Source organism: Leguminivora glycinivorella, chromosome 2 (assembly GCF_023078275.1).
Source record: "Leguminivora glycinivorella isolate SPB_JAAS2020 chromosome 2, LegGlyc_1.1, whole genome shotgun sequence".
Taxonomy (NCBI): Eukaryota; Metazoa; Arthropoda; class Insecta; order Lepidoptera; family Tortricidae; genus Leguminivora; species Leguminivora glycinivorella.
This window is the reverse complement of record NC_062972.1, coordinates 22,625,573-22,653,571: the sequence shown is the minus strand read 5'-3', so window position 1 is coordinate 22,653,571 and position 27,999 is coordinate 22,625,573. Positions and strand designations below refer to the sequence as shown.

At 42.4% G+C, this 27,999-nt stretch overlaps 1 protein-coding gene across 1 annotated transcript; it reads right to left on the bottom strand.

Moving 5' to 3' along the window:
- Window positions 1-34: 34 nt before the first annotated feature.
- Window positions 35-22,177, bottom strand: LOC125237609 (fibril-forming collagen alpha chain-like). The gene is made up of 29 exons (XM_048144771.1): window positions 22,136-22,177; window positions 21,897-21,999; window positions 21,423-21,464; window positions 21,246-21,281; window positions 18,492-18,616; window positions 17,968-18,118; window positions 17,673-17,810; window positions 15,811-15,935; window positions 15,554-15,707; window positions 11,876-12,027; window positions 11,231-11,345; window positions 10,604-10,728; window positions 10,123-10,329; window positions 9,592-9,690; window positions 9,160-9,456; window positions 8,608-9,075; window positions 8,358-8,519; window positions 6,941-7,138; window positions 6,545-6,689; window positions 5,696-5,909; window positions 5,075-5,255; window positions 4,484-4,753; window positions 4,131-4,346; window positions 3,705-3,993; window positions 3,321-3,506; window positions 2,673-2,894; window positions 2,018-2,190; window positions 1,497-1,718; window positions 35-1,159 (listed from the first exon to the last, which is right to left on the bottom strand). Exons 1-29 carry the CDS (start codon window positions 22,175-22,177, stop codon window positions 1,013-1,015), a joined length of 5,004 nt encoding a protein of 1,667 aa, XP_048000728.1. The 3' UTR covers window positions 35-1,012.
- Window positions 22,178-27,999: the final 5,822 nt, after the last annotated feature.

The window sequence follows — 27,999 nt, the reverse complement described above, 5'->3', positions numbered from 1 at the left end:
ACCTATGCTAATATTTGCTAAATAAAACTAAGTATTATTTCATTTTAACACATTCTGCTGCAAGAATGTAGAATAATACTAATCTTTGGTATGCTTAACACTACAATAGGTACAAAAAAACTACATTTCTTAGAGTAAATCAGCATCACAATATCGCTTATTAGTCATATGAGATAGCACCATATTAGTTCATCCTGAAACATTTTCTATCTTCTACCAGTGCGCTGCAATAGCACAGCAAGGGTAGAAGGTCATGGTCATATAGTTAAAAAAGTCTCGATTTTAATTACTAATGACGATATGCTTACAATTTGATAGCTAATGTAAATGTAGCTGTACATCTTCGTACGTTGTAATAATAAGAATCCTATTAACTCAATTGTCAAACTAGAGGGCATTATTTGTTAACCGAAGTTTGAAGTTAACGCGAGTGAATTCACCGTTAGAGGCATAAAGTGCAGATGGTAATCTATAATGTATGTCATACCTTGTTTATTTGCACTCGTGTCGTGTGCAAATGACAAGACAAGCCAAGATCCGCGAGTGTAAATCAGCTAACATTTGACCACCATCTACAGAGACTCCAGATGAGCACAAAAAGCTAGCCCTCATTATTAAAACTTGTAAAATGTACGGTCTAGCATTAAGATAAATTGTACAGGCAACCAATTCGAATCCTACGCCACTGTAGAACCTTCTCACTTCACAAATTGGCTCACAGTACGACCTGTGGCCCATTTCTCAACTCCAAAAGTTACATGTTCCAAGCGGAAGTCTTTTCAATTTGTCATATTATTCAGCGACTAACACTAAGTACCTACAAGTCGCGGCACGTAACTTTAGCGCTCACCGTTATTGCGCAGAAGTCAAAAACAGGTCTCTCAAGGAATTACAGGGGGCGAAGGGTATGCGTCCCCATACGTAGCTCCAGATTTCACTCAGCGTCAAAGTTACGTGCCGCCACTTGTAATTTGAAGCATCGAGAATGGGGCTACCGGGGTTAGCGTGTTGGCTACGTGAAGCAGGCAAGGCCGAGCTCGACGCGGAAGGCCTGCTGGCCGCGGCCGAGGTCGCGAACCGCCACATCTAGCAGCGGCAGCCGCCCGGACTTGTCTGTCGAGTACTCCACGATCGTCTTTGCCCATTCTGGCGACTTGTACTGGAAATAGACGTTGAACAGTTAGTTGGAGTATTTATTAGATTACATTACCTATCCGTAGGTCAGTACCGTTTTTAATTCAAGCCAAGCTTATATCCAAGAATTTAAATCGTTGATAGAAATTGAAATGTTTAATCGAACTTGAACAATTGTCTATGGAGCAGCCACGAGACTTTTGGTAACCTCTCCCTCCGGATACATCTTTTACATTTTGTTGTGTGCTTATCGATGTGTGTACGATTATGGTCATGCCACCCGGACATACAATAAACTCACATTATTCCATGCTGGGTAATTGGTAGTTGTTACTCTTGGTATATAACTGTTGTAAACTTACCTGGCAGTCATCCAGCACGGCGGAGTACCGCAGGCGGTTGTTGGCGCGGGGCAGGATCTCGGCGTCAGTGTAGGCGAGCAGCTTGAGTCCGCGGCGGTGGTTGTGTGCCCCGGGGTCGTAGTAGCCGACGGTGTTGCGGCAGTGCAGCGTCACGTTCTGCGAGGCGCGGCCCGATAAGAGCTGCAAGTACGTCAGCTGGCTGTGGTCGGCCTTGTAATTGATCTGAAGTACAAAAATAAGCTGGGGTTTAATTATGAAATCATAGAAATATTGTTATCAAAATTTTAAGGGTATAGGGTACTCCGAGAGAGACATTTTTTCCAGAGTGAGAAACCGAGTGTGACCGACTGAAAACCATCGGTCAATTTTATAAGGATCTTTAGAGTCTGAATTCTTTAGTGACCTTGAAAGAGAGAGAATTAATTGAAACTATGACCTGTTTAGAGGTTAGTCAACGTCCGATCTTAATAATGCCTACATAACTGTGCACGATGAATAACAACAACTTAAGTAAAACTTACAGTGAAACCATCTTCCAGCTCGCTAAGCCAGACCTCTTTCTCCTTGCCCTTGTAAGAGATGTCCTTGGACTCCCTAGGCTTGGGGTAGATGCAGCTGCTGCCCGTAGCCATATCACAGTGCACCAGGATCGCGTCGTTGATGTCGCCGCCGTTCGGGTCGATCCAGTACTGACCTACAATTTTACCAAAATATTGTGAATTATTTGAGAAAGAAGGAAGTGAGTGCTGACATGACGAAAGATAGAGAGGAATGGATGAGGATGACCAGTTCTACTGACCCCACATAACGTGAGATAAAGGTAGGAAGATGAGGAAGAAGATTTTCAATTATTTGATAGTCACACTTATCGTGCGAGGTGATAGATTTTTAATCTCATTTTTCCTACAAAATGTCTTAACCAGAGTTGATCAAAGTCTGTCTTTACAATTTACCCTGGTCACAGCAGTAATACATTAGGAGACTAACGATAATTTTAAATGTTTAACTAGAGTTAAAAGACAAAGCTTTATCTCACACCTGTAAACACAACCGTGGCTGCAGAATATTTCTGAATACTGATCCACTTTGCCATTCAACAAAATCTAGTCATAGTCGTGTCCAAAAAAATAATTATAATAATTTTACAGTTGAAGGAACTTAAAAATTTCAACTTACCGCTCTTAAACCCAGGGTGATGATACTTTATGTCCCCACAGGTCTTGCCAGGCGCGCCTTGCGAGCCATCCGGCCGCAGGAATTTGTCCAGCGACACCTTCAGACGTTCGTACGCCTTGGTCACTATCTCCTTTCGTTCGGCGTCGGTCATGTCGTTCTTGAAGAAACGCGCCGGCAGCATGTTAGGATCGTCGTTGAGTGGGTCGGGGCCTTTTATTGAACCTGGAATTTTGGAATTATTCTAGTACAAATGTTATTTTAGTGACTTTTTAAGTCATGCTGACTTTAATTCGTTGAAAATTGAAATGTTAGCATGCTTTACTATAGGGGAAGGAGATTGATAGGCATATGTACAGTCACGAACCGCGATTGTTGAGTCATTTAGGGTTCTAGCTATACACTGGACAAATCACAGCGTTATTGAACAACCAATTTAGCTATGTAAGACATCAGCATAGCATAGCAGTATAATATAGTCCTCCTCGCCGCGTCCGACGACGGCGACTCCTCCAACGGTTATTGATCCGAAGCATGGAACGCTCTGATGTGGCTTGCGAAGCCAAACTTGGTTTTGAAAATGATAAAGTTACGCTGACATAAGAGGATTGAGGTAAAGGTTACCCACACGTTACATATCATAGGACGTACCTTGTTGCATCATCGCAGCAAGAGCAGCAGCGTCATAAGCCAGGCCTTCGCCAGCGGGTCCGGGGGGTCCCGGCGGCCCGGCCGGGCCCGGAGGTCCGTGCCGTCCGGGTTCGCCGGCGGGTCCCCGGCCTCCAGGTGGGCCCGCTGGACCTTGTGGGCCAGGAGCGCCATCACGGCCGGGTGTGCCTGTGTTTAAATATTAGATTTGTATTATTTCTTATACTCAAGTAACCAAACTGTACATTAGAGGAACCGAATACAATTCTTGCCAAATTGACTCAATTATTCCCTAACACAATACTCTCATGAGGCCTATACTTGCAGGCTTAAGACAATAAAAGTACTAAAAAGCTATAACAAAGTCAGCCTTAAAAAAGTAAGTACCTCTAGGGCCAGAATCGCCGTCTTTTCCTGGCGGTCCCATCGGTCCGGGCAGGCCTCGTTCTCCCACGCGTCCAGGCGCACCGACCATTCCCGGCAAGCCTGGGAGACCGGCGTGACCCTTAGCTCCATCTAAGCCAGCTTCGCCCCTCTCTCCTTTAGCGCCGTCCAGGCCGGGAGCTCCCTGCTTGCCAGCCGGTCCTCGAGGTCCGTCCACGCCGGCGGGACCGGGTTCGCCGCGCAGTCCGCGCTCACCCGCCGGCCCGGGAGATCCAGCTTGTCCAGGAGGGCCCTAAAATAATACCTTACAGATTTATCTGAACACACTGACCGTGCGGCAAGCCGTCTTTTGAATTCAGCGTTGTTTAAATATAAACACGTTCGTAAAGCGTATGGGAAGCAATATTAAAAAATGTGTTACAGATTTACCTGTAATCCAGGAGTACCAGCTGGTCCAGAAATACCCGGCTGCCCGGCCGGTCCCTTGTCTCCAGGCCTGCCGGGGATTCCCGGCTGTCCCAGCTTCCCGGGACGTCCCTCCGGCCCTTGCTCTCCCATGGGACCAGGGGGACCTTGTAGTCCAGGGGCGCCTATGGGGCCTGGAGCGCCATCAGCACCTGATTTGCCCGGAGTTCCACTTTCACCCTATTAAATTTATTTGAATAAATTAAATTCGGATTATCGTACTAAAAAAATAAAAAAAACTCACTACGAATCAAACAAACAATGCTAAGACTCCTGAGGCAAACGTTGAATGTAATTAAATTAAAGTCTTTAAGTACCTGAGCTCCACGTAATCCTTGAGGCCCTGGCTGTCCTGCCATTCCCGGCAAGCCACTTGGTCCCCTCTCGCCGGGAGGTCCCGCCGGTCCAGCTGGCCCCTGAGGTCCAGTTTCACCCTCGTTGCCTCTCTCGCCCTTCACACCTTCTAGACCCTGAGGGCCTGTGAGCCCTTGGGGACCTGGAGCTCCCGGTCGGCCTGCATCTCCGGTTGCTCCTTTTGGTCCGGCAATACCGGGTGTTCCCGCTGGACCGGGGCTACCTTGAGGACCCTAAAATACGATTGGTTCTTATGTTAAAATAATTATTAATACCTAATTAAAGTTGTAAAAATATGCCGCAGCGTGTAGCCACAATTTTTAAGATGTCGAGTTTGTGAATGAAGGCTTGAAGAATGAGGGCCTGTAGAATTAGAAGCGACTCTAATGGCGATTGACTCTATAACTCTACATGAAAATGTAGCTGATAAGTTTTTAAGCTTAAAATAAATTCAAAAGTGTATTTTATATTCTGGGTGACTCATAAACTCAAGGCTTCTAGTTCTAGGTAACTTAATAGTGCAATTAATGTATAAGTTTTATAAATATTCTTACCTGCGGTCCAAGGTCACCGGGTCTTCCCGGTAGACCGGGATGGCCTGATTCTCCCTTGGGGCCATGCTCGCCCCGTGCCCCCTTAGCGCCCGCTAAACCCGGCAGTCCTCGTAGACCAGGCTCTCCAGCAATGCCTGGGCTGCCAGATGCTCCTTGTTGGCCCTTGGGTCCGCTGTAGCCCCTGATAATATAAAACGAGATAAGGTAAGATGAAGGATATTGACATAGGTGACATACAGGTACACGTCAAATGCAATTAGAAAGTCATGCATCATCTTACTTATGTTTTCTGGAAGCGATTGTATATCGCAGAGCTCGTAATACCTACGTGACGTATAGTCGAATAAATACTGTTCTGATTTAGTAAGATTATGAAGCAGTCTCACTACCTGCCTGTGATTCTGTGATTATGTATCAGTAGTATCAGTAGGTACTGGTACAGGTACAGGTCGTACAGGTGTATTGCAGATTGCAGAGCTAAGGCTGTCGGAAAGACTTTTAAGCGAATTGAAGCACGAAGTTCCAGACCGATCGAGATGGCGGCGCCGGCGCAATGTGGACGCCCTCTGCCCCACCTAGAGGATCTAGGACATTAAATCAAGTAATTCAATTCATCACTACCTGTCGCCCTTGATCCCAGGCATGCCTGTAAGCCCGGGAGATCCGGGCAAGCCCTGCGCGCCCTGCAGGCCGGGCTGGCCGCGTTCACCAGGCGAGCCGTTGGCGCCCGCCTCTCCGGGCGTGCCGGGCGCGCCGGGTTCGCCTCTCTCCGCCGGCTCCCCGGGCGGCCCGGCCGGGCCCACGGGCCCTTGTGAGCCTTGTTCTCCTTGACGACCTAAAACAGAAAGGATAAGTAGTTAACTTACGATTGAAAATAAAGCAGTGAGAATACTTGATGAGTTTATCTTTGATATTGAAAAATACTGAATGGACCCAAGCAGGTGGGAAATGAGTTAAAGCAAAGCGGACCAGTGAATTTGACCAAAATACCGAAATGTACCAAAAATTGCATACAAGCTTTGAAACGGTCTCTTTGGGGCTTTGGGTTTTATTGTGGACCTTAAGGCTGTGTCCTATTATGATTTATGATCACAGAACTTAATTTAGATAGAAGAAACAAATTCATATATTTGTATAGGGGCCGAGCGTGTCAAATTTTGTACTGAAGTTGATTCTTGCCTGTAATTTTAAATATGTCTCAGGCTCTTGATTGTTCATAATTTTTGTGTTGTTGCAATTGAATATCACGTAACGAGGCATTTTTTTATGTTTTGGTTGACTTCAACTTACAAAAATTGACGCCCGAAAGCTGCAAGCTGCGAGTAAAGACGGACAACTCAGTGGATTTCACTGAGTTCATTTGACACGCTAAGTAGATACGTTTGCTTGATCTATTGTCTTTATGATCGTATAAATCCTTAGAAAAGCCTGCTGCCAAAATAGCTACGAAAATGAAACTTGTTTACTCACCAACAGGTCCATCATTGCCCGTGGGACCAGGTGAACCCCGTTCGCCTTTTTCGCCTGAAGCACCAGTGGGTCCTCTCGGTCCCGGTAAGCCCAAAGCTCCGGGGTGCCCTTGTTGACCTTTGCTGCCTCTAGGACCTTCCGGACCCTATTGTACAATATTCATAAGCTTTATTTAGTACAATCTGGTAAACACAACACCCCACTTAGCAAAAACAGGATAACTGTTGCTTTCTTTCGTACAGCAATTGCATGGAGAAATAATGAATAATTCATTTATAAATTCTCCATCCACTTTTGTAGCTCAATGTACCTACTATAGCCTAAGTCAAAGGCAGTATGATTTTCTGTGACTATCTTTGAAAGATACAATCCTGGTCCAAAATACAGTATACTAACCGCGGGTCCATCAGGTCCCTGCGCTCCCACGTCACCTTTCTCGCCGGTCGCACCAGTTGGCCCGGGGAGACCGCGATCGCCGTTGAAGCCCCTCTCGCCTCTCGGCCCGGCCGGCCCCGGAGGGCCCGCAGGCCCCGCCACGCCGGGCTCGCCGTCCTTGCCTGACGAGCCGGGTAGACCGGCGGCTCCCGGCATACCCTAAAATTAGACAATAATCAATTATTCATAGTGAAGATTTTTGTTTGTTGTCTTAATAATTATTTTAGGTGTATGAATATTGTGGACATATAAAGAGTTTAGATGCATTATCCAGGTCCCATAGATTCACAGCTCGATGGTACAGAAACATCAAATATAAAGTGGTGAATACTTGAATCCGTATGTGTAAGAGGATCGAGTATTATAGAGAGTTACTGTCAAAGTAAAACGTGTAATCACAGTGTATAGACATCTCTCGACACAAGCTTAGAACTTTTGAACCTCAGTTTTGACAATTTGGCCCATATTCTTAGCTTGATATGTATTAAAATGTCAAATAAATGTTTTGAAGAACACGCTCTGGAACTGGCTAAAAACTGTTTTTACAGGCTTAAAGTATTATATCGCATCCGTGATTTCATTGACACCAACTTGCGCATTAATCTTTGTGACACGCTCATTCTGTCCAAGCTGAGTTACGCTGATGCCGTATTTGGGGGGTGTATGCTGGCGCGTACCTCGGTGCTATTACAGCGAGTTACTGTAACAACTTATTAAACATGGCTGCCAGACGTACCTTACATTTTGCGTCACTGCTTTTTGGAATAATTCGCGATAAACAACCATCTTACTTATTCGAAAAACTCAAGTTCTCAGAGGCTAATATACGAGGTGCTCTAAGACTTATTGCTACGCAACACAGTACGGCCGCTTTTCGTGGGAGCTTCCGATATGCTGCCACGAAATGTTGGAACAATTTACCGCCACCAATCAGAAACTGTAAATCCATTACCTCTTTCAAGCACAATCTTAAACTTGAATTGCATTTACTTGAATCTCAACTAAATGATTAACACTAAGCGGCCACATTTGCATTTATTTACATTGACATTTATAAATAATATGTTCTGTTAGTAGGTTAACACACACACAAACATTTTCTCTAACATAGTTTCTGTATAAGTGATCATACGTTCTGCTTAGTTATAAGACCTAGTTATTAATTTTCTGGGTGCCCTGAAAACCAGTGCCGCGTCTATAAATATTAATACTAGCGCCATCTAGCCGAGCGTTCCCCAAAGGTGTAACGCCATCTAGGCCACTGTACCTTTTTCTCTATGGCTTTGAGGTACGTTTTTTTCTTACACTTTATCCATCTATACGGAGTTACATATGTCTTTGATTTAGCTAAAATATACAATAGTAAAGTAAAACGTACAGGGAACCCAGTAGGGCCTGCTGGTCCAGCTGGTCCTCTTTCACCGGCGGGTCCCGGAAGACCCTGTGCGCCCTGGATACCAGGGCTACCATCCCGTCCTGCATCGCCCTTCCGGCCTTCAGGTCCAGGTTGACCCATTTCTCCGTCTTTTCCAGGTTCACCCTAAAAAAGATTTAAAATTACTATTAGTCTGCTTCATTTACTTTGTCTGATATCTACAGACACATTATTTATTAGTTTTATGACTAACTTGCAATCCTCGTTCGCCCGGGCTGCCCATGGGTCCAGGAGTTCCTTGTAAGCCTTGAGGTCCCATTTCTCCGGGCCTGCCGTCTGCTCCAGGTATTCCACGGTCTCCAGGGGGCCCTTGTTTGCCAGATATTCCTGGTCGGCCCACTACACCTCTAGGACCTTGCAATCCTTGAGGACCAGGTCTTCCAGCGTCACCAGTAATACCTTTCTCACCAGGTAAACCAACATTTCCTCTTTCACCTGGTTGGCCCCGAGCTCCAATCGGTCCATCAGGACCGGGCAAACCTCTCAACCCTGGCTGACCCCTTTCTCCTTGAGGTCCAAGGTTACCGGCAGGTCCCCTAAGCCCTCGCTTCCCGCGTTTGCCCTCTGATCCAACACTTCCTGGCAGACCACGTGGTCCTGGAGCACCAGGCTCCCCTCTGATGCCGGGTTCGCCTCTCACACCTCTTTCTCCAATTTGACCCTAAAATAAATAATAAAGTTATATCAGTAAGTTCAGTTTATCTCGGGAAAAGGTAAAAGTGTAGCATATTATAAATGCACAAACCGGTTCTCCTTTAGCACCATGAATTCCGGGGTCGCCAGCTACACCAGGTAAGCCTCTGGGCCCAGGGAAGCCTTGAGGCCCCGCGTTTCCTGATTGACCAGCCACACCCTTCTCTCCAGGGATACCGTCACGGCCAGCGAGGCCCTGCGGGCCAATTTCTCCGGGTTGACCTGGCCGTCCCGATTCTCCCCTGGGACCTTGCATGCCTTGGCTGCCCTGGGGGCCTACTGCGCCTTGTTCGCCCTTTAGCCCTGGTGCGCCTGGAAATCCTGGAGAACCAGGTTTTCCAACGTTGCCCTAAAACACATTCAAACTTGATTAATACATATTACAATTCACCATTATTAATTGTTGGAAAAACCAACAATCACACAACGAAGGACTTCAAGTAGCAATGGAATATCAAAATAGGTAACTGAGTAAGTAACATACCACAGGTCCTGGTGGTCCCGCCACACCGTCCACGCCGCGCATGCCGGGAGCACCCGGAGAGCCTTCGCGACCTCTCTCTCCGCGCGGTCCCATCGGACCCTGGATAATCACAATACAAATACAGAGATTAATAGAATAAGCAAACATTCACTCGAGCCTGTATCACCTTTTTGTGTATGTATGAGCTTTTGATGTACCTATTTGGTTCAAAAACTGTCTGGATATGAAGTATGTACCTATTTGGTTCAAAAACTGTCTAGATATGTAGGAGTTTATTTATAACTCCATAACCATATCGTACTTTAAAGCCAAAGTTTCTTGCTTGATTCTTCTTATAGGTACGAATAAACCTTTAACTTCTTAAAAGTTCCACCAGGAAAGCCTTAATTAGAAACCTTTTAATATCTAAAGGAAGTATAGGTACACAAGTATTTTTGAACCTTTTGGTTATGGAAGTTATCGTATGAACGAGTAAAACTCCGTGAAAGCTCCTAATAGGAGTGTAATGTTGAACCGGAACAATCTACTTACCACAGGGCCAGGTGGTCCCATAACTCCAGGCTGGCCGGTCGGTCCCTTCTCACCCGCGAGCCCCTGGTCGCCCTTGGCGCCGTCCTTGCCGTCGAAGCCGCGGTGGCCCTTGAGACCCTGGATGCCGGGCAGGCCCGGGGCCCCGCGCGGGCCCGGTTGTCCGGCCGCGCCCGCCGGACCCGGCTCGCCGTCGTCGCCCGAAGATCCCTGCAACATTACTGTGCTGTACAGTGTACACCCATAAAATCTGTACACTGTAAACTTAATATTTACTAATTACCTTAGTTAATCACTAAATCTGTCGATGTATTATGTCTCGAATGATTACAGTAACGAGGAATATTTAACACAGTATCAAAAGACAAAACACATGTGGCCGTATGCAGTTTCGAAACAGACACAAAAAGTACTAGTGCGATAAAGTACTACCATGATTATCTATACTTAATACTTAAAAATTATTTATATTAGGCATTCTTACATCTTTTCCAGCCAATCCTTGGGGTCCCCTTTCACCCGGGGGTCCTTGCTGTCCAGGCAAACCCGGCTCGCCAGGCTCGCCTCGTGGTCCCTGGAACCCTTGCGGTCCCGGTGGTCCTGGTGGTCCTGAAATGGCAAATTAAAAAGATACATCAAGTTTATTAATTTATATGTAGTATTTTTCACAAGAAATCAAGCTCAAGAAATATAAACTACCATACAATCATACTTGCTTAATCATGCTGGCCTGTAAGGGACAGATTTTACCATATTATTATAGCCCTTTTGAAACGACATATTGGTCCAAATGTGTTCGTATGATATACTCCGCAATTTAATCTAGTTGAACGTTAAAATAGTCGTGTTTGTCTACGTTTGCTGAAAACGAAAACCGGATGTGGGACACTTTTTACCCCAAAATAAATGCCTTAAATAATTCTGCAAAACGAATCTATTCGTAGTTATACACCATCTTTTCTTGTTTTTGGTCGTGAACTTGTCCTATGTGGATCTCATTATACATCGTGTATTTGCGTGACAAAAACATTGATAGGTAAAACATGATAAAACTGTCACCATAATAATACTGTATAGTGCTGAAAAGACTTTGATTAATAACGTTTCTTACCCTGTACACCTCTAATGCCCGGGGCGCCTACAGAAGCTTGCATGTAGTTGTAGGGATCGAATGCTGGCCCTTTATCTCCGTTACTCGCTACTTGTCGTCTCAAATGTTCGTTTACCTGTATCGTTTTAAAACACAGTATATTAAATTTATAGTTATTTGTTTTAGAAGAGGCCAAAGTTGTTGTTTTAACCGCACGTGCCAAAATTGATAGTTGATACCCGACAAGCGAAATTTTCCAATATTACCGCGAGCGTAGAGAGAGTTTTTTTCACCACACCAACGTGCAACACGAGAAAAAAGCAAAACGGCAAAACGTCTAACTGAATCCATTGATTTATCCACTTATTAACCATTTATTATTGAAAATCTTCATTCTACCAGCTTTGGGCATCAAGTTAAAATTTTTATGAAATTACTTAGCACCTTTGTGGATACAATGCAATTCCTCATCCATTAGTGAAGAATCAAGAGAGCGTTTACCAATTGGTGGGGTTAAAACCATATTGTTTATTCGACGTAAATCTCAAGTGACATAATTGAAATAATTTGTTATTTGTCATATTTTTTTTTAATTTATCAAATAGTCTTTGGTGTCCATATTCTCATTCTCAGTCTACAGAGCAAGATCTCCCGTTTAGTACTCACATCAGGCAGCGGGCCGGTAGGGCCAGGCAGGCCGGGCGCGCCGGGGACGCCGCTGGTGCCCGGCGCTCCGGGGGGCCCTGGGGGACCCTCCTCACCGACAGCTCCCGTCACGCCGCGGACAGATGTGCCTGCTGCAGCTGCATGACTATGACCTGAGGAGTACGAGAGCCGATTAGCATTCAATGGAACATGGTAGCTCGGCAGATAATGATGATAAATGACTTATTGTATTATGTCAAACCTTAGCCTTACCTTAGCATAACTTTGCTTGTGTTATGTATTTTTCTGTTCTGTATTTTATGATCCTAGAGGTTTTTTAAGAGTAAGTTTGCATGCGTATGTTTATATGCACCATGCATTGTCATATGTATATGAATATGAATGACTATAGGTAGGTATATGTTACAAATAAATAAAATAAATGATTGTGAAATGCAAGATATATCACGGTTGTCTCCAGACATCGAACGGAAAACAAATGGGCTAGTTCTTTGGAGCTTGGGACGGGTGTTGGATTTTAGATTGGTACCTGTGTAGACGGTTCGTTCTCAAAAAAGTGGCACCGTCAGGGTAAAGTGAATGGAAAAAAATGAAAATGGTTTTTTGTACCTTTTTGGATTTAAATATGTTTTTGAGTGCATCAATGATACGGAATTTGCGGGAGGGAACGAAATAGTCGTAAAAACGTAGAAGTTATGGCGAGTTGAAATTTTAGACATACAGGAGAAAGTGAATAGACAGGGTAGCAGGGAAAACGTGGCAGGATAAAGAGAGTTTGAATAAAAAAACAAGTTTACCACTAATAATTCAACGTATATCGACTATTATGATTTTGTTAGGATAAAATTTTTTTCTTTAAGTAGAAACAAAAGCAAAAAAAAGTATTTTTTTTAAACAATATCCATTAAATATTTTTTATTCAAATCAGTTGAAGTACAGTAAGTGATATCTGATTATTGTTTTCTGTCACGATGCCTGCTCGTACCAAATGTTTCTTTTTGACCCAGTGTTTGACTGGTAGAGAATGCCTTAAGGGATTATGTACACCATATTGTACTTTTTTATGTGCAATAAAGAATAAATAAATAAGTACCTATAATCACAGTCTTGTAAAACAACAAAGCACATATCATGATTCACAATGTGAGTTGTACTTGTGCGTGTAATGCCTGAAATGGCTTCCCCAGTGGAAGAGTTGGTTCGTCTCCTTGATGTCTCCTTGGTAACAGATGTCAAGATAATGAGGTCAGTATTTAAAATGAGGGCCACTATAGGGCCGGACGGGACGGCGTGCCTTGGCTCTTTAAACATCTTGGAAGTAGATTACGTGGCCACATTGACGACTGCCTCCGAGAGAGTATAAATTCTCGTTGTAAGGTGGGCAGACTGTGCCTTTCGAAAAAAGGGTAGTCCAACTGACTGTCCCTTAGGATACCGTCCCATTGCCCTCCTAGATGAAACTGGCACGATGTTGAGCGCATCATCGTATGTCTCATCTACTGCTGTGCACGCATTTTGGAAGACACGTGCCCAAACATCAGAGATCGGGTTCTGGGAGGAGCGATAGACGCAATTGATGCGCTGCATAAATACAGCGGTCTGGTAGCAGAGAAAAGGTAGGGAGCCATCGCAGTATCTCTTGACATTGCCAATTACTTCGGCTCTCTTCCTTATGTGGTAATAAAATAGGCGCATTGCTTCCACGATGCACCTTTATATTTGAAGATCATCATTCACCATAGGGCATTACCTCGCAGATAGAGAAGTGCTCAATGAATCAGGAGGAAGATGCCTAGAAAGACGAATGGAGTGTGGTGTTTCTACCGGCTGCGCCATGTAAACGTATAGGGACAGGTCCATGAGGCTACGTGCTCAAATCAAGACTGACTTCTTTATTCTTCTTCTTACCCACATGCATATTCATAATAATCATAACCTACCCACAGTTTTCCACAGGGGTCGGTACTGGTGCCTGCTCTGGAGCATTGGCTTTGACTTGGCTATAAGAGTAGACCAACTTCTCCGCATGATCACCATTTGTTATGCCGATGACACAATAGTAGCCGTGAGGGGAAGAAGGTACCAGGATAATAAGGAGAGCCACAGTGGCAACTGAGCTCACAGTTGGGCGCATTAATTTGTTTGGGCTTGCGGTGTTACTTGCCACGACCGATGACGTGGTTTTCGAGGGAAAGGTTGGCTTCTGCCCGATGAAAGTGATTGCTGCCGACCTAGCCAAAATGATAATCGTTGACGATCGAAATGCAATCTGGTTCTGTCGTGCCTATATGCAAGAGCGATAGGGATGTTGCCTGTTGACGGTGAGGCGGTCCCTCTTACGCCCCAAATTAAGTACTTGGGCTTAAATTCAAACCAAAATTGGTACTCCGAGGAACATTTTATCAAATTGGTTCCTAGCCTCGTCGGAACTGCTTCGGCGCTGAGTAGACTATTGCCCAATATCGAAGGACCCAATGCCCCATATCGGCGCTTATATGCGAACGTCATCCGCAGCGTGTATACAAAATTTCAGCTCAGTCGGTTGAACATTTCTGCTTCAAATTGGGTTGCAAGATTTGACCTCAACATACATACATACATACATTGCAAGTTAGTAAAAACCATGTCAAAATAGCTTTTTTTTACTTGTGTTTCTTTATCCTGTCAACAGTCACTTTACCCTGCAGAGTGATGGCAGGATAAAGTTACACAGGGTGTAGTGAAAATCCGATTAACTAGATATTATCTCCGAAACTGTTGATAATACAACTGTCATAATTTTAATATAAATAGTTATACTTCAATACAACATTAAAATGTTATTAGTAAAAAAACTGCCGTATTAATATTTCACAATAATCATGCCAGAATAAAGTGGACATACCTGTTACAAACTCCGAACGTCACACTTTGAAAACTTCTAACCACAAGACCGCAGCACCTCACACACAAACTTTTACACCAGCGGCTATAACCATACTGGCTACGTGTTTTACGTATATTAGGGTCTCAATAAGACTTTCTGTGTGTGAGTGAGGTGCAATACCACGGACGCACAGGATATAGAGAAAATATCGCTGGACAAACTTTGAACGTGAAAATTTGTGTTCAAAAGTAATCGAAACATCCCGTGCAACGTATATTTAAGAATATAGTAGTATATTCTCTACAAAAAACGAGATTTTAATATCATACAACTGCAATTCAATAATCTATAGAGCAAAAACTTGAGCAGTGTCGCGTTGTGACAAGGCAGGGTACAGTAGAAAACGGTCTTCTTTATTTTTTTTTTACAAAAGTATTATATTTACAGAAAAAATATGTTTTGGCCTCGATGTGTCACGTTAATGCCTACTTATGAAAATTTTAATTATATGTGAAAATTATATATTTCGCATACTTTCTATTCAAAAACGTGATGGCAGGGTACGATGCCACTTTTTTGAGAATTACCCAGACACACTAGCAGCCCTATGACCAACGGACCAAAATACGGCGGAAAGCACCCAAATGCTGAAATTCACGAGTAACAAATATAAGAACTTCGGTAGAACGTAAAAATTTGTATCATTTGGCGCAGTGAGAATTGCCAAGTGTTGCTACACGTATTACCTCATGAATCTCATGATACATAAATAAAATATGAGAAAAGTATAAAATAAAGCCATAAAATTGTACCTCCTACTATCTCAAGGGTGAGGTACTCGCTGGCGACGGTTCTCCCCGCCACTACGCCGGCGCACACGTACGTCCCGCGATCATCTTCGTGGGCGTCAGTTATCACCAGCGCGTTCCCACTTTGACGCGTTCCCTTTCCAAACCCGCCACCTTCCTAGAAGAATGCATACCAAGTATATAGTTATGTACCTAGATAACTTTACAAACGATAGATTTACCAAGACTGTGTTGTCGACAATCGATACGGGAAAAATTACCTTGTTCCATTGTATGATTGGGACTGGGAATCCCTCGGGAGAGCAGTCAACAGTCCGGCTTTGTCCTCTTGCTATCCTCAGTTGACGCTCACTAATTCTAACTCTGGAAGGTCCCGCTTGCTCCCCTAGAAAATAAAGTACAATAATGTTTTCCCCTCACTAGCTCGGAAACACGTGTTTTGTCCTTTAATACCAGCGGGTAAAAACGCATTTTATCCACTAGTGGGTAAAGTAATTTGACCTTGAATAAAGTCAAATTAACTGCTTTAAAATTGATGAAAGTAGGTAAATCTAGTAACAAAGATGATTTACCACCTGTGGAACTACTGGAAGCAGTGATAAACGCATTTTTGCGTTGTAGTTTCCTCGCTATAGTGAGGGGAAAAGTTTTGTGTTACACTCGGGTGCAAATGTATTTTACTTCTCGTGTGTTAAAAAACTCGCAAGTTCAGAATTCTATTCTCGAACCACTCGCTTCGCTCGTGGTTCAACTATAGAATCCTTTCACTTGCTCGTTTTTCAATTCCACACTCGGCGTTAAAATACAACTTTGCCCCCTTGTATAACAAATAACTATTATAACATTAATATAATAGGTTGTGGTGAAGTAGGTACAGGGGTTAGAATTGACCAAAGATGGAACAGACAGAGTGATGTGCACCACAGAATCCACCACCAGGTATAGGTCAATCGGGACTTTGCACTGCTCTGCTACCTTCATGCAGTGGCAGAGTTGGCCTAAGCTCATGTTTTGTGGATTTCTGAAATAAGGGGCATAGCTGGGCATTAACTCGTTAATCCGTTAATCGTTAATTAACGAAGTTAACATTTCGATTAACGGATTAACTTTTAAGTTAACTTTAAAAAATGTTAACGGATTCGTTAACTTCCGTTAAATTTCATAGAGTCCGTTAATCGTTAATCCAGCACCCCAAGCAGCTCGCTGCGCCGCGAAAACCACGTTCTTACTGCTACTGTAAAAGCCCGTAGTACGACAAAACCTAGGTTTTATCGGTAAAAGCAGATCCGTCGGAGTTATATATATTAATTTGTATATTTAACTATATTTAATAAGAAAACTGTATAAAAGAGACTGAAACGACTCCACTGTCAAACTAATTGTAGTTTTGTGGAGCATTGTATTTAAGTTATGTTTTGTAATTCTGAGTATAATAAATAAATAAATAATAAATAATAAAGACCAATTGGCGACTTTGGATCACTTATTCGAGATCTTCTAAATCTTATTAGGCGTGCTAGATCGATCACTAACCTGGGAATAGAGTGCAATCATCAGGCATGACAGACAAATCGCGCAACCGACGCATCGAGTCCGGCGCGAGCCTTAGATTTCATTCATCGAGCCCACAGCGTTCATCGAGCCATCTCAAATCTCAATCTGAAGAACCGACCGCATGAATGACCCAATAATTACCAATCCGAAGTAAAATCTAGGATTTAGCCAACCAACGGCGGTAAAAGCCCGAAGAGACCGTAATTATTACATTTCGGTTTTTTACCGATTGGCGTCACAGGTTTTAATAGTTTTTGGTGGATACTTAGTAAATAGAAATACATAATACCTACAGTGGAGTCCTATTTTTATGACGTGTTAACGGATTATCGATTAACTTTAACTTGCGTTAAATCTACCGAAATGTATCGCTTTAACGATTAACGAAGTTAACTTTTTAAGTAACGGATTAACGATTATCGAAGTTAACTATTTGATTAACGGTGCCCAGCTATGATAAGGGGTAGCAGACTTTGATGATGGGTGATGAACTGATGAAACTGATGAAAAAGAGACAGTTAGACTATGTAACTGCAGAGGCTGCAAAATCGCTATGCTGTGACTTTACCTGTGAGACAAGCAGGCAGTACTGAGCAGTTGGTGCGGCCGCCGAAGCACTGGCAGAGCGTGCAGTTGTTGGGGCTCCAGGTTTCGCCCTCCACGTACGAGTGCCCTTGGTCGATACAGCGCGGGCTTGTTTCGCCACCTGATTTTCAATTAAAACTTCATTTATAGATTAATTATTTTCAGTTTCAATTAATCCCATGGAATTTCAACATCAATTTCGGTAACTTGCAGTTAGTGGTTACTAGCAACGTTTTATTAAAAAGATACCTTATTAAAAAATACAGTAGGTAACTCACCAACAATATCGACGGTAAGATAATCGGTGTAGACGGCGTTTCCGTTGACGAGGCCGGTGCACACGTAGTTGCCCCGGTCCTCGTCCTGGGCATTCGATATTATCAGCAGGTTCCCGCTTTGTCTGGTCCGTGAGCCGAAACCGCCTTCTTCCTGCAAAATTTAATTATGTTGTTGGTTCCCAGAAGTCAAATAACTCTTTCCGAGCTTTGATTGTGAACTATTTAAATGACCAAAGGATGTAATGTGTAGAAGGATGTTTCATGCACCTAAACGAAGACAAAGCCAGGGATAAGACCAGGCAACGAATTTCCCACCAAACGGTCGTAGGACCTTTGTCTCTACCCTGGTATTAGAATACGCGTTGGGCTCCAAGGATCCTTTAGGAAGGCAAAAGATCGGCCTGAGTGGAGAGCACTGCAACGTACAGTGACTTATGGTGGTCACGACCCTCAGTCATGAGTAACCGAGCTATGACAGAGGTAAACGGCATGATATTTGATGTAGTAAGTCCACGAAACTCTACCTTGGTCCACTGTATAGACGGGAGAGGGTAGCCCTCGGGAGTGCAGTCTACTGTCCGGCTTTGTCCCCTAACCAGTCTTAGTTGACGCACGCTGACTTTCACTCTTGGGTATCCGGTTTGTTCGCCTACAATAATAAAGTAAGTACTTATTTAATATATTACAAATACCAAAAAAATGACCTACCTAATTTAATTAATCTTCTAAATATATAAAAGAAGAAACTGACTGACTGACTGACTGACAAATCAACGCACAGCTGAAACCGCTGGCCCTAGAGATCCCAAATTTGGCACGTAGGTTCCTTATAAGGTGTAGAGGAGCACTAAGAAAGGGTTTTTTAAAATTCACCTCCTAAGGGGGTGAAATGGGGGTCCAAAGTTTGTATGGGGAAACAAGAATACATACGCGGGCGAAGCCGCGGAAAAAGCTAGTTTAATATATGGGCAATTTAATGGGCTGTTATATTATGCCTATATTTTTTTATTATATGAACATACTCGATATTCGTAGGTACAAATAGCAGGCCGTTAAATAAGCAACCAGTACCGTAATGGATTTTGTTATACTTATTATAAACCATTATAATACGCTATCTTATTAATCATGAGCATTACAGCCATTTATTATTCGAGTATAAGGATGTACTTATTGGATTTATTCAATTTTATTCTATTAAACGACGGCAAAAGCAATTTCCGTTTACTTGGTATTATCGGATTAGGCCCTAAGTCTTGACTTCGAACTTTATCATGTAATTGTACCGATTCGAACAAAAACGCCACTTTTGGCACTGACATGTCCGATCCATATCGAATCTCGTCCTAATATTTTATAATCTTCAAGTTCGAATCGCGAGTAAAATAATATTCATTGGTACCTACTATCCAAACCAAAGTAAGTTGCAACTTTCTGAAGCTTTCAAAATGAACGTAAGCTATCAAAATAAGATTTTTCTACTTGTCGTCTGTAATCTGTCAATTATGGCACCACAAACTAAACTATAAGTGCTGTGCTAACTTTTCAGTGTTGGATACTCTATGGCAGTTCCGAAACAATTATGTGCTTTAGTTAACTGTAATAATTTCAAAAATAGAACTTCATACAATTTATATACTAATTTGCGATACCTGGCAAATTTTCCTGCATCTGAAACACATTTTTTTTATCTGTCGCATTATCGGCCAATTAGAGACGGTTACGGTACAAACAATTGGTTGCTAGGTAATTCGATGTTGATACAACGGTGAACGACTCTATTAACATTAATTTTAACTTGCATGAATGATGATATTTCCGTCCATTGATGATGAAGATGATGACTCGTAGAAAAAGTATTGTATACAATAGTGATATAATTAAGCTTTTCACTCTCGTACCGTACTATTAGGCCACTCAGCAAGCTTCGTGGCCTAAACATGGTACTCGACTGAAAAATTGTATAAAATACTTACTATTGAATGTGAGATGCATGATATCATTTAGATTGATGTAATTCTAATATCAGTTTACATTGGAATTGACCTGTTTGTCAATTTGGGCCTTAATCTCTAGCGCTACGCCGTAGGCCGTATCGCGTAGCAATTTGTAAAGAACATTCTTCTTAACAGAATTGTTTTTTTTTTAAATACCTTACTAAGCTTCGGCACGTTAAGATAGGTCGTATCGTAACCCCCCGCAGGTTGCTCACCTTGTCGTGGTGGAGGGGCTTTGTAACCGTGGCTTGGTCACCCACGGTGAAGTGAAGAGGAAACCAGGGCCGGCTTGTTGCTGGGCGAGCTGGCCCGAGGAGGATGCTCCAAGTGGGCTTGTAAAGCCCACTTGAGATGCTTCTGGGAGGACTGCCGTGGGAGGGAAGATCCGGCAGTATGGGATGCCGCTCTGTGCCCTCCCTCGGTAGCCGAGGTGGGATCGCAGGGACAGGGGCGTGATGGTATAGCGGTGCGCCACTCTCCCTACCCCCTGCGACCTTGGCGGGGCCGCTCCGCTGTAGCGGCATCGGTAGGGCCGCAAGGGAAGAGGAGTGCCGGTATTACGGTGCGCCGTTCTCCCTATCCTTTGCGGCCGACTTGGTTAGCGGTGGAACCAAAGACCATTTCCACCGCCGGGCGCCGGAACTCTTCTGGCACCCATGGCCTCTTTGTGGCGGACTCGAGGGGGTCCGTCACTGTACCTATAAGCGGCCGAGGAGGTGGGGCGCCCTGTCATCTGGCGCACTCATTGTGGAGGGCCGTTGGGTATCCGCGGAGAAGCTGCACGTGGGCGGCTGCCGCCGGCGGGGTCGCCGTTGTGAGCGCAAGTGTTCCGGTAACCCCGCCAACAAGGCGGCGAGGTGGCATGTGGGGGGGTTTTTAGTGGGTATACCGTGGCCTCATTAGCCAATACGGGAGTCCCACATAACCGCTCGGGTCCCCCCTCGCACCCGAGTGGTATGTGAAACGCATTTTCCCCCCTAAACAAAAAAAAAAGGTCGTATCGTAACACCCGACACGGTTTTGATATTATTATACGCAACGCAAGCTAATATGAAATAACCACATTTGTGAGAATTAAGACGTAAATAAACCTGATAAATATATGCGGTGTGCGGCAATCGTTACGATCGTCAAAATCGTATCAAACACAGATAAAAACCGCAACAAATTGTTGAATTAGAATCCACCTCCAGGCATATAGGAAATTACCTGGTGGATACAATAATAACAAGGTGTAGCGCTAAATGAATAAACGGACAAATAATGTATTTTAGCACTCACCTCGAACTCCAATGGACACAGGTCTGCGGGTAGGGCCTACAACAAAAGGTCTTTTCACATAAAAATGTACAAAATATTACAAAGAACATTTTTGAAATATCGAAAATGAAATGTAATGTAAAGCTAGTGCTTAAGCAAGAAGGCGGCTTATAAGCTTAGGCAAGACTAAGTAATTACCTGTTCCTAATCCTCGAAAGTCTCCCAAATCAGCTTCATTCTCTGTAAATACATTAAATTTGATAAGCATGTTTCAAGTACCAATATAATTAAACTTATTAATTACTTAAATAACTGAAAAAAAAAACAGTCAATCTATAATTATTTAGACGGCTAGGTATATAAATTATAAGCTGCTCTTGACGTCATACACTAAAGAAAAAAATACCAAGTCCACGTGGCCGAGCCCGGAATCGAGACTTCAGCTTAGCCTCAGCAGGCTCTCGTCATCCGTTAGCTATTTGCAGGAGACTTGCAGCAGCAGTGCAGCTGCTGCGACTGCGACATATTACTTGAACCGTATTCGTCATGCGCAGTGACGTCTCCGTCATTGAAGTTGGGGTCCTGAGCTTGCGGCAGGTTCTGGTCGTTGACAGGCTCAGTCAGCTCCTTGCAGGACACCTGCAGCAGCAGCAGTGCAGCTGCCACACTTACCGTATTCGTCATACGCAGTGACGTCTCCGTCGCTGAAGTTGGGGTCCTGAGCTTGCGGCAGGTTCTGGTCGTTGACAGGCTCAGTCAGCTCCTTGCAGGACACCTGCAGCAGCAGCAGTGCAGCTGCCACACTTACCGTATTCGTCATACGCAGTGACGTCTCCGTCGCTGAAGTTGGGGTCCTGAGCTTGCGGCAGGTTCTGGTCGTTGACAGGCTCAGTCAGCTCCTTGCAGGACACCTGCAGCAGCAGCAGCGCCAGCGCGGCCGCCTGCCACGACATCTTGCCTGAACAACAATCGTTTACAATATTAATATCAGTATCACTCACTGCCTCCTATTAAAAATTACTAGTTGTAAATGCTAAATGTAATATCTTCATAGCGAAACCTAAGTAAGTTTTAAAAACTGATGTAAAATAAATACCTACCTAATAAATATTTTGTAAAATTTCTGACTGAAAAAGTTGTTCATTAATCATTATGAATGTCTTAAAATATTACAAGTCAGTAAAAAAAACTCTCTTTGTTTGGAAGACTGTGGCCATATTTAATAAAATACGTAGCCCAGTTTTTTAAGGACCGACCGAACGAAATGCAACCGAGTCCTTATTTTACTACCCCGAGGTCAAACAAATGATTATCAACTTATCAGATAGACCTATTACAAAACTTTTCTTCTAAAGCTCGTTATAATCAAAACTAATTTAAATCAACTTATCATAAATAATCAGTTGCGCCCGATTTTTAATAGACCGCTGCAATAAATATCAATGATTGTCCATCGGTTGGCCCGAATAAATCGGTGCAGAGACGATCTATTCCACAGCGATCCGGGGCGGCCCACTGACCTCCGCGCTACATACATCTGTTTGTATGGAGATGACAGAATCAATTGGCGACTCATAATAGTCATAATTAGTTTTAGCAATGCAACCGTTGTGTGAATGAACGAATCATTTTAGTGGACGACTAAATATGAGAGGTCGTTGTCCACTTTCGTAAAAGATTTCGGTGGTGTAATGAGAATTGACGAGATTGGTCCATTCCATTAGTGGCGATGAATTAATGATGTTAACAATGATTCTGGAGTGACGGCTCAATTTGAGTAATGGTAATAAGATATAGCAGCGATACGATACCCATCCCTCAGTCAGTGTTAAAATAGTACCTACATTACGATACATACTCGTGTCGATTTAAAACACTCCCTTCGGTTGTGTTTTAATTTATCGCCATCGTTTCGAACTTCCCTTTTTCCGCACTTGTATGTAAGTACTATTTTGCAACGGTTTCGATCTGTATTTTATCGCTGTGATGTAAATTAGAACGTGATTCTACTGCATGTAATTTATAGATAGGTATTTGCACTCACTCTTTCATAAAGTTTAGTCCTTATGAAAAGTAATCCCTAGACTTTATACAAACCTCTTGTAAACATAAGTGTAAATTGGTCCTTAACCGCTCAGCTGAAAATGTGGAAAATTTACATAATGGCGCGAAAACGGTTATCGCAGCTAGTCTCTTAAAGGAAAGGTTTTTTCGCCTGATCGCATAATAAGAGAACAAAAACGACTCGCTTCATGCTTATCGGATTTTTTGTGTGGGGAAGTATCTAAATCCCGTGTGCTGCGACTATTGCGAGATTCCAAAGTCGGGTAAAAAAGTGTTATTGTTTTTTAACAGTGAACGATCCATTAAAATGTGTGTAAAGACTTAACCTGTTCTCTCATGAATCACCTGTATAAGGTCTGAAGATGTGGCTATCAGGAGCCTTTCTATCAGTATTTTTGTTCGGATATCAGGTGGAAAGGTCCTTGTTGCACGTGGTACGGAGTATACTGACCCTTCTGTAATTCCCATGTTTAAAAATATGTCGCTTAACTTCAAACCTGGGTAAATCCATTGTGCTTTAAGGTTGAATTTATAAAAAAATATAATATGATCTGAAAGATAATCAACCTTATAGCAGAATGGATTTACCCAGTTTTGAAGTTAAGCGACTCAAATGCACTTCAACATCGAGAGTCGTGACAGAGTCATATTGTAATCAAAAACTAGTGAGTTCATTCCGATATCCGATTTCCCCCATGTCATGTGCGTCACTCAGATTTCACAAATAAAATACCCCATCAATCAAAAGCCGTTCAGTGGGTAATAACCATCATACTCGTAAACCTCTTCTAAAAGGATGAGAAGATATTTTCGTCCGTCTGTCAAATAAAAGGATATCGCGGTAAAATGAAATGCTCCGATTTGTTCGGCCAGCTCAGCCGTTAATCTCAAACGCCAGCTTTTCTAGATGTGAGTGGAACAAGGACTTGTGATTATAGGCGAGAGGCTTTTGGCGCTGACGTGTAGTGTTTCCTGACAGGCATAATTGATTACATACTGTAGGTACATAAGGGCCCGAAATAGAGCTTATTATTTATTTTGAGTATAGTATGGAAGGCGCTTCCGAGTTGATTTGATAACGCAATATTATTAGTTTTGTTGACATTCACTGTGCTCGAATTTATATTGAATAGGTACTTCGAACATTAAAAAAGTGTACTTTTATTTCATACATACATACATACATACAATCACGCCTGTATCCCATAAAGGGGTAGGCAGAGCACATGAAACTACTAAAGCTTCAGGGCCACTCTTGGCAAATAAGGGGTTAAAAGAAAACGAAACTGTGGCATTGCAGTGACAGGTTGCCATCAGCCTCTCGCCTACACAACAGTTTAACCCATACTCCATAGTCGCCTTCTACGACACCCACAGGAAGAAAAGGGGTGGTGAAATTCTTAACCCGTCACCACACAGGCGATTTATTTCATACCTTCATAAATTCACTGAATTGTAACTTGTATAACCAGAAACTTTCAGCTACCCCTCACCGAGTAATCCATAAATACAGTAAATCCTATATTTTTATTAACTTTATCAAAAGTGTAACAAACAACTGAAAATTAAAAAAAACATTTCCTTATAATAGTCTAATAACTTCTCTCCTCGTTATTTGTACTTCCGTTTGCGGATTGAGGAAAACAAGCAATCAAAATTAATAAATAATATTTTTCCTCATTTCCTCTTAATTAAAAATGTTACAAGTTACGAAAATACAAGGGTAATCTTTAAAAAAGGTTAGCTAAGTTTTAGCTAATATAAATGACCAAAAGTTAGCTTATATGAATCGCGCGATAAAATGATAAAAATATGGGTGCGTAAACATCAGACCATCCCTAATCGCACAATTTGCAAGTGTGATAGGGACGGTCCGATGTTTTATCGTTTATCGCGCGACCATGATTGCCTGGCAAAAATATATGATTACTTGATTACGCGCCTTGTTGCGGAATTTCATTAGAGCTATATTCTTAATATTATACTGAACTGTCACGGCATAATACATCAGAATAACAGCGCCCTCTTGACAATAGTCGTATTTCGTAAGGCTCTTTTTCTCAATGTTTCGTGAGAGTTACCCTTAACACAACATGATGATAGGATTGATAGGAAAGTGCACTCACCTAGATGGCGCGTGTGGGGATGTGCGGGCGCTGGCCCGCGAGTACCGCGGCGGGTGCGCGCGCGCACATAAATACCAGCTAGGCGCGAGCGCAGGGGACCCCAACATATCCTAGACAAGGGACCTTTCTTCACTATCAATTGCTATCAACAGTATCAACATCATCAAAGAACAAATTATTTCTTCAAGTTGCGATCCTACGCTGGAAAAGGTTAATCAGAATACAAACATAAGGGCAATGTCACAGTTCCGTTTTCTTTCAACCCTTTATTTGCCAAGAGTGGCACTGTAACTTTAGCAGTTTCATGTGCTCTGCCTACCCCTTTATGGGATACAGGCGTGATTGTTTGTATGTATGTATGACTGTATGTATGTCAACATAAGGTCAACCGGGGTACCTATTTGAGTGGTCTAGTGGAGTTGACGAAAATGCGTCTTTTAAAAATGTCTTCTATAGAGTCTGGCTAATGAAAGTTGAACCCAGTATTTTTTTAAAACAGCAACTCTGGATGTCATATCATTGATTGTCATCTGTCAGTGTGACTGTCGCTTTAACGAATTTCGGTAAAAGTTAACAGCGAAATCTATAAATAATAATGAATAACACCATAAAAAATAGTAAAGTAAGTGCTGTAAATTAATCAGAATTAATAAAAAAGAAACCATGTTATCAATGTGTTGCCAGCTTCAATTTTTTTGAAATTGCCACGTTTTTTCGGGCTCAACTTTCATTAGCCAGACTCTACACGAAACATTTTAGAACCATTGCAACCCTTTATATATTACGTAGTAAATAATAAAAAGTTCACGTAGGATAGATGTAGGTATATATACCAATATTAGATTTGTAAATGGATGAGACTACCCAGGACCGGGATACGGGCGTATCTATAAACGATGGGAGGCCTATGCTTAGCAGTGGGCGATTAACGGCTGAAATAATGATGATGATGATGATGATAAGTAGATGTAAAAAAAGTATTGAAGCAGCCCATTGCGTGTAATGTTGGTAGTCCCATTTTTCAGGCCATATTTAGGCCGCAGTTTGGCGATGGCGACGCGAACCAATTCCTATCCCGTTGTTAAATCGCTTCTTGATCATTCTTCTTAGCGTACCACCAAAAGTGAGGCATCAGGGACCATAACAACCATACGTTACCGGAGGCCAGACTAGTAGATTTGTTAGACTCGAGCGTTCGATATGAATAGTGATATCGTTGCTGTGATATGGCGATGACCGCTTTTCAATTACGCGGGTCAAACGGCGATCTTTTTATTACCATTTCAATTCCAAGCTAGACGTTCAGAGAAAGTTTTTGCTGGAGTCTAGTCTAATTTCTTACAGTTTTGCCATAAAACATCAGTTGCCATATTGGATCCACTGGATGGGAGTTATACATTTTTGTAACTTTTTAAATTTGGTATCCTTTATTGCATATTCCAATAATCCATTTTTGGCTAGATAATGTATTTTTTAATTCTATTTTTACTTATTTATACGTGTTGATGCCTACATAATCTAAACAAAGCTTGTACTTAACTTCAACTGAGATCAGGTGGTAGCTAAGTATTCAGAATATTAGATTAATTTAGTTTACCTAACTTAAAACTAACTAAAACAGTTAATTAATTCAACTTACCCATTAAAAAGCAAATAATTTACTTCAAGGATGATATATGTATACATATAGGATTGACAATCTTCATACTAAGAATCGTACCTCAATTTTTTACCGCCACCTATTAAATACTACCATAACTGCACTGATGATGCCTTTTTTTAAAATGTGTATTGACGTCATAATGTGATATTAAAATAAAGAAATATGTCATTTGTTCATATGAAAAATAAAAACAAGCAAAAATATTTGTGGAAAATATGATTTTTGCCACTTCCAGGCTGCGAAACAGCGCCATCTAGTTGTATCCTTAAAAGGCCCATACATTTCAGGGGTACACTTTTTGGTATGGGCTTTGTCAGTCCCGGTATATACCTATCGTCCTTGATTTACTTCAAAGTACCAGACACATTTAAGTTGAATATGTGATGCGGATAATATGTTTGCCAATGAATCTCATACACTCATACCTATCTCTTCAGCGAGTTAATAATAGTTATAATAAGTAGGTTTCTGTGGGTCCAATGATCCTTCCGCCTGACATCACAGAGAAAACGAGCTTTCTGTTCGCGACGACTTTTCACAAATTACATTTAGTGAATCACGATAGTACTAACATACAATACAATATTCTATATTTTATATATAAATAAATAAATAAATATTGGGGACACATTACACAAATCAACTTAGCCCCAAACTAAGCAAAGCTTGTACTATGAGTGCTAAGCGACGATATACATACTTAAATAGATAAATACATACTTATAGGTACATAGAAAACATCCATGACTCAGGAAGAAATATCTATGCTCATCACACAAATAAATGCCCTTACCGAGATTCGAACCCAGGACCGCGGTTTAGCAGGCAGGGTCACTACTGACTGAGCCAGACGGAATGAATAGAACTTTGGAAGTTTAACTTGATGATGCCTACGCTATCAGGCTAAACGCTAAACAAATAA

Excerpts from the sequence above, each read along its gene's own strand:
- LOC125237609 (XM_048144771.1), bottom strand. The coding sequence starts at position 22,177 with ATGTCGTGGCAGGCGGCCGCGCTGGCGCTGCTGCTGCTGCAG. Across the intron at positions 18,617-21,245 it reads TGTGTCCATTGGAGTTCGAG|GCGAACAAACCGGATACCCA; the intron begins GTGAGTGCTAAA and ends TTATTATTGTAG. Across the intron at positions 10,330-10,603 it reads AAGGATTGGCTGGAAAAGAT|GGATCTTCGGGCGACGACGG; the intron begins GTAAGAATGCCT and ends GTAATGTTGCAG.